Source organism: Onychomys torridus, chromosome 1 (assembly GCF_903995425.1).
Source record: "Onychomys torridus chromosome 1, mOncTor1.1, whole genome shotgun sequence".
Lineage (NCBI taxonomy): Eukaryota > Metazoa > Chordata > Mammalia > Rodentia > Cricetidae > Onychomys > Onychomys torridus.
In genome coordinates, this window is record NC_050443.1 from 56,951,243 (window position 1) to 56,965,862 (window position 14,620).

Sequence of the window (14,620 nt, forward strand, 5' to 3'; positions counted from 1 at the left end):
AAGTGCAATAATAAGCAGCCTACTACCTCTGTCTATAGCTTCCCAAAATCCACTCTTTATTTATTTTCTACTTATTCTGAATTACTGTAATTCCTCAAATGCATAGTGCATCCCCCCCTTTTTTTTTTGCATTTGCTTGGTAAGATTCATTGAGGGTATAACCTTTCTTTTTGACTTTCAGGACCACCATGTTGCATGCCTGCTAGGATACCACACTCTTCTCTAGAAGTATGAAATGTAGTTGGATTTCCATAGAGTTAAGCTTATCCTTACCATAGCTTTCTCCTCTAGCTGCCAGGCTTGTTACCTTTGGGGATCATCCCCACAAAATAGCTTTTACAGAGATAAAAGAGAAAGGAAAAAAAAGGTTGTTTGGGAATTAAGGGAAATTTAGGTTCAAATATTTACTAATATACTCAATAACTGAAACTTGAGCAAATTATTTATTTGAAATTCAATGTTCTTATTTAAAATGGGGACAGCAATGCCTACTTTATCATAGGATACTCATTGTTATTATTTCATAACAACATTTATAAATCTTTAGCACATGACTATACAATTAAGTATTCGATAACATCCACTTTGTATAACTTTTAACATGCCAGCTCAAGACTCATAAGTGTTCGATAGATAAATTAATTATTTATTGTTATTGTTGCTGTGGAGGGCAATACTGAGTTATGTTAAAATTTTAATTTTTCCTGCCACAGAGAAGACATGCAGATTTTTTTGTTGAATAAATTGATGAGTGAGACAGGGCTGTTGATTAATCTATGAATGTTGTGGTCTCCAAACTGGGTACACTCACTACAATTCTGGCAAAGAATTTTACTGGAAGAAAATACAAGTATCAAATAGTACTCAAGCATAAAAGAAAAAGCTTCCTCAACTGAAATAAGTTGATAATTTGACTTGTAATTGCCCCCTGCAATTTGGAGAAGCACATGTTTCTTATAATTAACAGGCATTTATTTTTAGGGATGTCATTTGAGCAGCAAGCAGAACAATGTCTCTATTTCTTTCATTCCAAATACTCAGAGGCCACTGGAATCCTAAGGCTTAGCAGTGCTCATTCCCACAGGTGAATAGGTCTATAATTTGTCATTTACCTCAGCTTTCAGAGTCTGTAAGGATCAGGAAGGAAAAAATAACAGCTTTTATCTCTAACTGAATCCAGCATTTAAGGAACTCCTGTCACCAAGCAGCCTTCTGGCTTTATTGAGAAATCAGTTGCTAAGACACAGGCTTAATTTGTTTGCACACTTTTCATAAGAATGGTGCGTGTTTATTCACACAGAAAAATTGAGTAGTAAGAGATAAAGGTTGGTGGAAAGTTCATGATGGTAGATGATTAGACCTTAAACAGTTATTTTGTTAGCTCTTTTATAAAATAGGATTTTTCAAGTATGGTCTTGGGACCAGGACCATCACCCTCACATTGGCGTTTCTTAGAAAGACAAATTCTTTAGCCTGACTCAGACTTACTTAAATCATGGAACTGCTGGAGCAAGTTTCTGGTATTTGCTTTGCCAAGTCCTCCATGTTATTCTGATACATGTTTATACATGAGACCCATTGCCATGTAACGTAGACTAGAACATCATCGAAATCTCATCCATTAATGGGTAGTAAAACTGAGACAATTCTTCCTCTGCTGGAAAACCATGACATAATCTTATCCAGGGAAGATGGTTTGAAAGAGGATACTCAAATTTTTAAAGGCACATCACAACTCCTTCATGTACCTTCCTAATCTGACAACTCAGATCACATATTAACACAATATTAGAATATTACTGCACATGATGCCCAAGAAGGAAATAGTGTATATAAACCAAAATAAGCTCAAGGGTTTGCTAACAGATCATATGTAACCCAGGAAATTGATGCCAGAATGGAGTCTTAGAGTCCTTTACTAATAAGGACAGAGCATACTGTTAGATTTGGGCAGACATCATGGGTGAAAGTACATAATCCAGAGTTAATTTGTCAGTTTGAGCAAATGGTTTCAACTTCACAGATTAATCCTCTGGTTCTCAACCTTCCTAATGCTGTGACCTGTTAATACAGTTCCTCATGTTGTGGTTACTTCCAATCATAAAATTATTTCATTGCTAGTTCATAATTGTAATTTTGCTACTGTTAAGAATCAGATGTAAATATCTGATATACAAGATAGCTGATGTGTGACCCCTATGGAGGTTGCTACCCATAGCCAGTAAACCACTGGCTTAATCAGTTATGTGACTGGCACTTTTGCTCAACATTCACCCACATTTAGTCAGACTGAGATGCTCAATCTTCCTTGGCACAGGGAGAAATGAAGGCTTAGGAGATAGGTCCTGTGCTGCATTTATCTTGTGATACCTACACCTACCTTCTGTCTATAAGGGGAGACATTCATGAAGGCACTAACAGTGCAACAGGGAAGGGAGCAAATTCATCCTTGAAAAAACCCCAAAGTCCTTCTACACTGAAAGCCAAGTCTGTAGCAGACACCACGATTGATATAGATCTTTGATTTGGATGGAATGTGGAATCCCAAAGCAGAAGAATAAAGAAGTGGGCTTAACCATCAAAGACAACACAGGTGCATCAGCCATCACAACATGTATTTCCTCAATATTTCCCACATCTAAATTATTGTAGATTCTTCATATCCCCTTTGCCTAGGTTTGTATCATATACACATTTTATAAATTTACTTTTCTTTCTTTTGAGTACAAGCCTTGTCTGACCTCAAATTCTTTGTGTGGCTGAAAAATGGCTGAATTCATGAGTCTCTTGAATTCATCTTGGCTCCATCCACCAAATGTTAAGGTTATAGGTGTATGTCACCATACCTGGCCACACTTTGGTTTTTAATTTATTATTTCTATATTTAAAATAGATATTTTTGTAGACAGTACAGTTAGATAAACTTGCTTATCTAATCTGATATTATCTTTTAGTAAACATTTAATGATTCATAGTATGTATGTGGTTGAAATTTACCATTGTTCTCAATATTTTGTATGTGTTTCATTTGTTCATAGAGATTTCATTATGCTTAATCTAGCAAGTACTTTGGAGAATTTGATTTATATCTTTGATTTTTATTTATGCATCTTGAAATAATTTCATGTTCACCCCATTGTTCATTTATCGATCTTAATGAATCAGAATCTACCTTCAGTTAATATGTTGCCTCACGTGTATTCTACCATGAACATATATTGACAATTGATTTTTCTCATATTTTATATTGTGCTATTACATTTGCCATTGAGAAGGTAAAGAAACATAGTCAACCCCTTGATAACATTGGAACACAGTGAATTGTGAAAGTCCTTACATGTGTGGATGGGGAAAACTTGGGGTTATCTTTTGGATTTCATAATTTTTCTTAATTATTAACATATTTTTCAGGATTTTCCACCACTGACAGCTTTCTTGTAACTTGCCAAGGAAATATGGAAAAAGAATGTATTTCCCCTCCACACTGATGACTTTCTTTGATCAATGTGGGCACATAGGTATTTGCTTTGTTTTTAGGATACTCTCCAAGAGCTAAAACAGGAACCCACCTTCACTATGACTTTACCCTTTGTCACAAACTAGCATGTCCCAAATGAGGGTTTCCCCCTCAGCTAAAACCCTATAGTAAAGTTATATTGTGTAGCCTCATGGCTCATCTGTAGCATGAATTAAAAAATAAAATGAGTTTGGAAAACCATTGAGTTTGAGGGGTCATTCTTTTTCACATCAGAATCTGGAGAAGAATCATAATGATTCTTCTTTATATAGTGGATATAGTCCCTTACAATGGGTCTTGTCTGTTCATTTTTCAGTTTTTAAATTTTTCATATATGTTTTTATAACTGCTGTTGTTTCTCTTTTCATTTCTGTCTAGGACCATATCATAGGGGAATTTTTCAAAAAAGCCCATCACAACACTCATTTCTTTACCTCCTCTTCCCTCCTAGGAGCCCTGCCGTCTACCTTCTTCCCTAAGAGCTTGGCCAAAGCAGCTGTGCCAGAGTCATTACCCCTCCCACGTGGCTGGTCACTCCGAGTGAACAGCATCTTTCTGACCACTTGGACATTTCAAACCTGTAAAAGACCAGTGCACTAGCCTGCATTTATTTTCTCCTTTCTGTTCCTTATTGTAGGTCTTCTGCGATTTCCATGGTCACTCCCAAAAGAAGAATGTCTTCCTTTATGGTTGCAGCATGAAGGAAACTCTGTGGCAAGCAGGCTGCACTGTGGGTGGAGCTGCCCTCTTGGAGGATGTCAGCTACAGAGTAAGTCGCTCTATGGGATAGTATGGTATATTGTGACCACAGCTTTACTATGAGTATCCATTACCACTCGCCTGTGTTTCTAGACAGATGCTTTACCACTGACTTATGCTTTTAGTTCCTATTCATCTTTTTTCTCTTAAAATAACCATCTTGATGACTATGCCCATACAGTTTTAATGTAAGCAAAACAGAGTTTTCTATATCCTCTCTATATTAGTGTTGAATAATGTCACACGATCTGGTATCTCTATTTCTTGTCTTCTCTATGGCACAGGGAATTGGTGACAAGAAGCTTTATTTTAACATCTGACTTTATAATTATTAACTGTGAATTTTCATTCTACCACCTATAAAATAAAGACAGTAAAAAGACTGTTTTTTTCCCACAAAGATTATGAGAGAAACATAATGATCCTGAACACAAAAACCTTAAGAAAATATTAAGGGATGAGTACACCCAAGGCTTTAGTCAACTACCCTTTTTGCATGAACATTCTTTGAGAAACGAAACAGTTATCCAGTGAACCTAATTTTATGATATGTGGACTCCAGTGGTATGGGCCACTGTATATTCATACTACAATAAAGAGGAAGTTAAGGAGGGAAAAGAAAGAGGGACCATTCCATGTAAGGATAACATAACTGCTTATAGGGCATCAAGAAGAGATGTAAGTTGCAAAGCTGTTGAAATGCAAAATAAAGACTAGCCTTAGTTTCAAAATTATGAAGAAAAGAAAAAGGATTGTGATGATACCACGTTCTTGTAATTTTTTTTATTACAATTTATGGTACACTAAATAGATTCATCTCTAAGGCTAATGATGATATTAAAAGAGAAATTGAAACCTACCAAACTGAGCTAGAGTAGTGGCCTATGGTTTTAATCTTAGTACTAGAAGGCTGAAGTTGAAGGACACTGAGTTGAAAACCAGCTTGGGCTACTGTGAGACTTACTCTCAAACAAAACAAAACAAAACAAAACAAAACAAAACAAAACAAAACAAAACAACCAACTAATTGAGTGGTGATGGCGCATGCCTTTAATCCCAGCACTCGGGAGGCAGAGGCAGGCAAATCCCTATGAGTTTGTGGCCAGCCTGGGCTACAGAGTGAGTTCCAGGAAAGGTGCAAAGCTACACAGAGAAACCCTGTCTTGAAAAACAAAACAAACAAACAAACAAAAAACCCAACCAAACAAAAGCCAAAATGAAACAAAATGAACTACTTCTCAAACACAAAACTACCATAAAAGAAGCAAACAAATATTCACCAAATTAACCTCACCTAGAAATATTTTCCTTGTGTTTTTCTTTAACCAGAGCCATTAACATATACTTCTGCTGATTTTTTCCCCAAGGCATTTATAGCAGAACCAAGAGCATATCCTCAGAAATCTATTAGCTCTAAGTCTTAGCTGTGTCAAAAGTGGCAGACTACCAGAAGCCTAACTGAATTATATTACTTATGAAACGAGCCCATCAGGACATTCACCTGGGAAACTCATGCCAAACTGTGAAAAATAATCTCATATACATAATGCAGGTGGATCTAAAATATATTATTAAATTTATAGAGAGTCAGTATGGCTTTTATCATAGAAAAGGTAACAGTATTCATGGACAATTCTCTACACAAAATAAGAAGAAACAGAACCTTAAGGATCTTCTATACAAAGAGAACATCAAATTGAACAGAGGCTGGGTGTCACAGCTGTTTTACTTCTCCTTTGCCATGTTAAAATAACTCAACCAAAGCAACTTCAGGGATACAGGGTTTTCATAGATCACAGTTTGAGGTACAGTGTTTCATGAAAAGAAGTCAAGGCAGCAGAAGTTTAAAGTCACATTACATTAAAGTCAGGGAGCAGTAAGAAGATAAATAACTTGTAATTAGCTTACAGCATCTTTATACAGTCCAGGATCCTAGCCTAGAGAATGGTCCCACTCACAGTGGGTCAGTATCCTCAGCTCAACTAATTAAATCAAGGGAATTTCCTACAAGAATGGAGGAATACTCAAAAGCCTACATTCCAGCTGATTCTATGTCTCATCAAGTTGACAATTGAGATTAACCATCTAAATGACCAATTACAGAGTGGGTACTTATGCTCTGTATTCCAGCTTTATTGTATGATTATGTTACTTATGCTATGTTATATTAGTTGATTAATGCAACAAATAATTTTAGCTCAGTTTTGTGTCAAGTAAAGCAAAAGGCATGATCAGGGAGAGAGAGGCAAACCACAGCTTCTTCCTCTGAGAGCAAATTCAGTAGTGTTTGATGGCAATGTTATCAAAATATAAGTCCTTCTGTGTACTGATAGTCATATTTGAAAGTCATTATTTTAGTTTGGTCAGTTGCCAGAGTCTCAGTTTTCTTCCTTGTAAAATGATAAAATCAAAGTTTATAAGAAATTTATAAAACTAATTTTTTTTGGTGCTCCGGAGTTCTTCAAAGTTTACTCATGGGCTGATAAGCAATGTGTAAAAGGAGAAAAGTGGGTAATGTTCAGCTTCTTCCCTTACTTCTTGTTCTTAACAGCCTTGCTTTGCCGTTCCTGATTAATATGTATCTCCTTCCACCATTGGTATTTTAAATCTAAGGCACAGTAATTTATAAATAATGAATTTGATTTTGGTGTTTATCCTAAAATAGGTTTTGTATGTGTGCAAATGGATCTTTTCAGAATTGAGAGGGCTCATTCACTTTGTCATGAGGAGATGGAGACCTTGGGAAGACCTTCTACACAAGACATGTTTATAGTCCTCTCACTTGCCAGAAGTCACAGCCTGAGAGTGTATTTACATATCAAATAGAGCAACTCAATCAGAGGAATTTTGTCCTTTAATATTAGTGTCAAAATGACAAACACATTTCATACTCACTCAAAATATTTATTCATCTTTATTAATCAACCATATTGGGATGTCTAGTTGTATTACTAAAACAGGTCAGTGAATACATTCTGCAAAACACAAATATGAAAAATGATAAAATTACAAAAGTTGTAATTTTAAACCTCTGGAACCTGGCCAAATACAGTTGGAAAAATTTCAGTCTTGAAAACTCCTAGATTTTTGTGCAGGAACTGCCCAAATATGACTTACTTAATGGGGTTTCTTTAACCATTTTTAAATTTATTCATCAATATACATACAACTCAGGGATAGACATGCTAGCAACATGTTTAGTCTCAGTACAGCTGAGGCAGGAGTATGGAAGGTTTAAGACTACATGAGCTAAATAGTGAGGTAACATGTGAAAGCAAAGCAGAACAAAATGAAACAAAATTAAAAGAGCAACTTAAAAATGTCAGCAAGCAATGGGGAGACAAAGTCCTAACTAGTCATCTCTTGCCTCCAAATGGAATCTCCAGTTCTGGAAATGGGTTACACCTAATTGAGTTTTTGGCCAAAGTATAACATTGGGAATGCCTAAACAACCCAAGCTAATGCAAAAGCTATTGGTTGCTCTCCACAAACTGATGGTAATGCTTGATGGCTGGAGACAACACCTATACAATGCAATGAACGTGGAGAAGTCAATGTGATGCCTAACTAAGGCTTCACCCTGACAGATTAGTGTTCATGGTACTGGAGGGTACTCAGCACGCTACAGAAACACCAACCTCACTACAAATCTTTTAGTTTACAATGGTAACCTGCCTGCAAGATATGAAAGTGCAGTAGTGGCACAACAGTTGTGGGAGTAACCATCCATTATCTGGTTGGGATTAAGGCCACTCCATGATGTGCAACCCATGCCTGACACTGCTTGGGTGGGCAAGAATCTGGGACTAGATGTTACATTTGCGGAAACCAAATAATATTCTGCTACAGGAACATAGCAAAAAAAAAAAAAATGACTCCTAAGGACATTCTGTCATATTCATAGATCAGAGTCTTGCTCAGCCACTATCAGAAATGTTTCCTCCTACAGTATATGTGAACAAATACAGAGACTCATAATTGGACAATGTATAGAGCATTAGAAACCTTGAAACACTTAGTCCTAAAGGAGATATCTCTATCATATTATCCCCTCTGGGCTCAGGGAACTCTGCTGGAGAAGAGATGGAACAATTGTAAGAGCCAGTGGGGAGTAGGAAACACTAAAGAAATGAAGGCTTCTATACAAAACAGGACTGAGGCACATATTAAGTTTCAGAGACTCTGGCAGCATGCAAAGGGCCTGTATAGGTAGAAGCCTAACTGGGGTCTGAAAGTACTGAAAGGGGAAATGGATACAAGCACCCACTCCTAACCCCAAATCTATCTCCAATTGATAATTACTCACAACAGAAAAGTTATTTTTCTCCAATGGAGTCTTGCTGTGTATACAAACCACACTTAAAGGCAAGCCATCTACTCCATGCCAAGCAGTAGATGGCCATCATAAAATGAACTCAATGGTATTCTTGGGGGATTTTTGTCTCACATTGTTTTGCAAGTTTTTTTTTTAAACATTATAGGTCTTTTGCTTATATAGTATGGTTTCTAATTTTGTTTTCAGTGTATGCAAATCTGTGTGTCTTTGTATCTCTGGGTGTTTCTTGTGCTTTTTCTTTAGCTTTTTGTTATTATTTATTTTGTTTTGTTTTGCTTTGTTGGTTTTTATTGTTATTGTTTAAGATACCTGCTTGTTTCCTAATAAACATGAGAAAGGGTATAGCTTTGTTTAGGTGGGGAGATGGGAAAGGATGTTGCTTTGGTTGGGGGAGGGGACACCATAATTAGAGTACAGTGTATAAAAATCTATATTAAATTTAAAAAATGTCAGGATAAGGACAGACACATATAGTTTCTCTTTTACATATACTTGCACATAATCAGAGATAGAGATAAAGAGATGGAGCAGCAGGATGGGCAAAAGTATGCCACAAGATATGGATGTGAGAACAAAAAAAGTGACTAATATATTGCCTATATATAATCTGTGGTTATGGGAAAATGCATGTATGTGGAGAGAAGACTTCAGAGAAACCAGTGAATAGAAAAATTTCCAAATATTTGAAAACTTACTTCAACTTTGGCCTCAAAAGACACCTGTAAACCAATCACAAAAAAAGAGAAGCTGCAGAATTTAAGATGTTGGAGGGCAACTTTTACTCACATTGTTAGCTAGTCACCATGCTGAGCAGATACAGACAAATAGCAAAAAATATATACATCTTAAAAACTCATCAAAGACACTGTGGTACATACTGCAATAAAGATTAGGAGATTCTTCAGATTAACCTAGGGAAGTGGTAAAATTCTAAAAAGATAAAGAAAAAGAAAATAGGATACAGACAAACTACAAACAAAGTAAAATATGTGATGTTCATTTTCTACTGAAAGCTGTAAAGATTATGAAAATGAAGACTATGAGCTTCAGTCATGTGAGTCTTATTCAGTAGACATTGAAGCCAATGCAAATTGACTCAGAGAACCCCACAGTTAAAGTATGATCAAACAATTAAAGAAAGCTATATTCAAAAGTTACTGTTAAAAGTAGTAACAATGACTTCACATATAGGCAATTTGTTAGAGATTTGGCAACAAAAAGAAAAGAAATGAGAAAAGGAAATGGGGGAATTTTAGGGTTGAAATAAACAAGCAAAAAAATTAAGTTGATAGAATTATCATCAGATTTGAGATTCTAAGAGAATGAATCAATAAACATGAAATATTCAAAATTATCCAGTTCAAAGAACAGAGAAAAGCAATATAAGAAAAGTAAGCAAACTTTGAGATGTGGAGGCAAGCATCAAACATAGCAATGCACATGCAAGGAAAGACTTACAAGAAAATAATTATCATGATAAATATCTGAAGAATAAAGGTAAATGGTTAAGGAAATATTCTTTAAGGAATAGAAATAAATGAAAACATAATAGGTTATAATAAATAGCAGAAGAGAAGGTATAACTCTGAAAATAAATGATGATACTAAACATGAATAGATAAAACATTTCATCCAAGAGGCAAAGGTTCTAAGGCTCAACTAAAAATTCTTAATTATATGCTGTTTGTAAGAGATTAAATACTTCCAAAAGGATGAAAGTGAAGTAGGGAAGAGATCATCAGGCAAGAAATCCCTATACCAGGGGCCAGTGATTACATTGAGAGAAGTGTTTGCTAGTCAAGCACAAGACCCTTAGTTCAAATTGGAGAGCCCAAGTGAAACCAGGCATGATAGTGTGCCTGTGTAATCCTGGCACGCCCGAGGGAGACGGGAAGCAGAAACAGGAGAATTCCCAGAAGATTGATGGCCAACTGACCTGACTGATGTATCTGCAGCAGTGAACAACAAAGAGACCATGTCTCAAGCAATGTGGAAAGTGGGGACTGACTGACACTCAAGGTTGTCCTCTGATACTCATATGCACATACATATACACACATCATACAGACACATACAGACACAGACATGTGCATGAGAGAGAGAGAGAGATTTAAAAATCACTAGTAAAATAATCCATGTATTCTAGGATGAATTATTTAAAGGGTTAAGAAAAATGATGATACCTCAGCCAGAACTATTAGGAAAAGAATGAAAATACAAATTACCAGTCATGAGTGAGAAGAGGAAAATTCTCTATAGAACTTAAAAATTGTAAGAGGTTTTTTTTTGTTACTAACCACAAGTCAAATGGATAAATTGCAGGACATAAACTATGAAATTTTGGTTAAAGAGACAGAGAATCTAAGCAAATTTTAAGAAAATAAATTCAATTAGAAATATAAAAGAGTCCACAAATCGAAACCTAGACCCAAATAACTTTGTGGATAAATTCTTGCCAGCTCTCAAGAAATGGATAATATTCAGGTGAAACAATCATTGAAAAAATAGAGGAGGAATGCTTCCTAACCCCTAGGAAGCCTGAAGTACCCTGATGCTAAAGGCATGAAAAAGATATTACATGGAGAGATAGTGACATCTCAGTGATTCTTGGAAACACCTATGCAAAACTATTTTCCAAAGTATTAGCAAGTCAATCCAGCCACATGTCCATCATTCTTCACTGTGACAAAGTGGGGTTTTATCTCATGGAGGCAAAATTAAAAATTTAGAGGTAAAATACTATCATATTTCTTTCAGACAAACAAATAACAAAGACTGCATCATTTAAAATGTGCTGAATAAGTGTTTGACAAAAACCACTCATTTAAAATCAAATCTCATAACTGATAATCATAAGGGAAATTTAAGACTGGGGATCCATATGGTAGAAAGAACCAACAATGGCAGGTTGTCTTCTGAATTCCCTGGGCATTGTGACACCCTTCCCCACATGAAAATAAAAAGTGAGTTTTAACAGTAACCAGTAATATTGTAGTAAAAGCATGAATATTTGCCCCACAAAAGTGGAACAAAGCGGGAACATTTACTCTTGCCACTTCTGTTCAAGACAGCATTAGATATTTTAGCACGCACAACACAAGCAAAGTATTAAAGGAAATCATTTAGAAAAGAAGCAGAAATTTTATGAGCTAGTGATTTTGGTATTTTTATGTATAAAATTCTAAGGAATCATCAGACTTGAACGGTTGAAACCAGTATGCAAGTTTAGCAATGGAGCAAGATATGCGATCAATATAAAATTTGGTGCAATATCTCTATATAGACAAGAAATAATCTGGAAACAAAATCCAGAAATAAAATCCATTTGCAAAAGTATCAAAATCAAAGTAATTAGTAGTAGGTTTCACAGAGAATAGTTAATGTGTTAAAGCTGTTAAAATCAGTGATAGGAATTGAAGGAGGGCAAAATAAGTGGGAGCTATACCAAATTAATGTAATGTAATGAAAGATCCAATATTTTTTAGATGGAATTTTCTCCATATTTTCTGTAGATTCAACACAATTTCTATCGAAATCTCAGCAGGCTTTTGTATTGATATTGACAAGCCAGTCTTAAACACAAGAGAGCTAGAAAAGCCAAAGCAATTTTGAAAGAGAATAATCTTAGTGGATTATTTATATGATTTCAAAACTTAAGAGAAACCTGCAGAGTTCAAGAAAATGTCATCTTGACATGCTGATCAAAGCTTCCCACTTACGACTACATTTTGCCTGAGAAACTTTTACATGAAGTTAAGTACACTGGTATATAAAATTGGTATGCAAACTAAACACTTCCTGAAATTAATTTATAGAGAAAATTCATTTTGAAATAGTTAATTGGTATATACATAATTTTGGATTAATTAAATATGATTATAAAGGTTCACACTAATGAGATAGATGTGCTTGTATTATGATTATCATATGATTACATAATTTCCCCCTTTTTCTCCTTCCAAGCTCTCCCATGTGTCTCCTTGTTTTCTTTCACATTAATGACCTCCTTTTTTTATTATCCGTTGCTATGCTCATGTATTTTTGTGCATTTATAGTCCTAAATATAACCTGTTTGGTTTGTATGTTTTCAGAGCAGGACATTTTTTAGTAGGTAACCAAGTGGTGTTCTCTTACCTGTGGAAGACTATTACTCTTATTCTTAGACTTCCTTATTTTTCTGTAGTTCTTTGTGTAGTCTTGAGGCCTTGTGGTACCCCTGCCCCTCCAATCTACTTTTGTATTATTTTGATGTCATCCTTGTTCAGTTCATGTATAGGCAGTCATATTGGTGAGTCTTTATGGTTGTAGCTTCTGACATTACTAGGAGACATATGCCCACAGCTAACTCCTTGATCCTCTGACTCTCACTATCTTTCAACCCCATCTCCTGAAATGCATGAGGTTTTTTAAATTAAGAAATTTTATTATTCATTTTATACACCAGTCACAGATCCCCTCCTCCATCCTCCCAACCCCCCAACCTTCCTCCCACCCTATCCCCTTATACAAGGAGGTAAGTCTTCCCATGGGGAGTCAGCAGAGCCTGGTACATTCAGTAGAGGCAGGTCCAAGCCCCTCCCCCTGTCTCAAGGCCATGAAAGGTTTCTCACCATAATTAGTGGGCTCCAAAAAAGCCAGCTCATACACTGGGGATCGATCCTGATCCTATGACTGGAGGACCCCTTAAGCAGATCAAGCTACACTTATGTAGAGGGCCTAGTCCAGCCCCATGAAGGCTCCACAAGTATTGGTCTAAATTTCATGAGTTTCCACTAGTTTGGTTTGGTTGTCTCTGTAGGTTTTCCCATCATGATCTTGATGCCCCTTGCTCATAGAACACCTTCTCTCTCTCTCTCTCTCTCTCTCTCTCTCTCTCTCTCTCTCTCTCTCTCTCTCTGTTTTGTAAATGTATCCACTGAGACAAGGCTTCACAGCTCTGCATTTTGGTTGGCTATAGTTTTCGGTAACCGTCTCTTGTTGCAAAGAGAAGTTTCATTGATGAGCATGAGGGCTATGCTTATCTGGGGGTATAAGAACAAATATTTAGATTGTAATTAGGACTACACTCATTAAAGGGATGGCTACAGGTTTCTCATCCAAGATCTATGATTTCACTAGCTTTGGATAGTTAGATAGGTTCCCAGTACCAGGCATCGTTTTTGTCTTATTGAGGAGGTTTTAAGTCCAATTAGGGAGCTGTTGGTTATTGCCAAGGTATATGTCCCACTATTGCACACTCGGGGCAATTATTCTCTTAGGGTGGTCACTGTTGTAGTACATGAGCACAATAACTGGGAGGGACTATTATTTGCTTCCTTCCTCTGGAATCCTGCATAGAGCCTTCTAGTCCACAAGGAGAGACATTCAGGTCAATTCTAGCTCAGGGGACTGTGGACCCTGTGTCTGAAGTAGATGCTATTTTCAGCATTAGGGGTTACCTTCTACCTCAGGGGACAACAAAGGGCAACAGTAACAGCCTATAATGTTTTAGGAGTCTCTTGGCTACCCTGACCAACAACTCAAAAGCGGATTTCTCAAGCCTGATATTAGGGGGTTTTTTTTGTTAGATGATGTTTGGGGATTAGGAGGAGTGGAGTATTGTCAGCCATGATGAGAAAAGTTCATTTAAACTGTACATCTACAGATTCATGTGTATTATAGCTTTTGTTGTTTTTAGGTAGATAGTTAATAGTATGATTCCTTAAGATTTTTCAGACATTTTACTGTTTCTTTTAACCTTCCCATCTCCTTTTTCTGTATTTATCTCTGCTTCTCCCTAAGTAGAGAATCATTTTCATGATCAAATTGCTTCTGTACTGCAATTTTCCTCTCTATTGCTCCCCTAATCTCACTACCCTGGCAATGATCCCCTTTTACTTTTCTGGTTTCTCAGTTACTCCAGGATGTATATTCTCATATGAAGATTTGGAAGGAAGAGCCTCTGATGAGAGAGAACATGTGACATTTGTCTTTTGGGGTCTGGGTTACCTTACTCAATATGATCTTTT

The 14,620-nt window shown here is 36.3% G+C and overlaps 1 protein-coding gene across 1 annotated transcript in view; it reads left to right on the forward strand.

Moving 5' to 3' along the window:
* Agbl1 (ATP/GTP binding protein like 1) overlaps positions 1–14,620 on the forward strand; it is a 791,956-nt gene that overhangs the window by 429,913 nt on the left and 347,423 nt on the right. Inside the window, exon 20 of the mRNA XM_036170190.1 lies at positions 4,155–4,286. Within this exon, the coding sequence (XP_036026083.1) occupies positions 4,155–4,286 (132 nt within the window). The remainder of the gene's footprint in view (positions 1–4,154; positions 4,287–14,620) is intronic.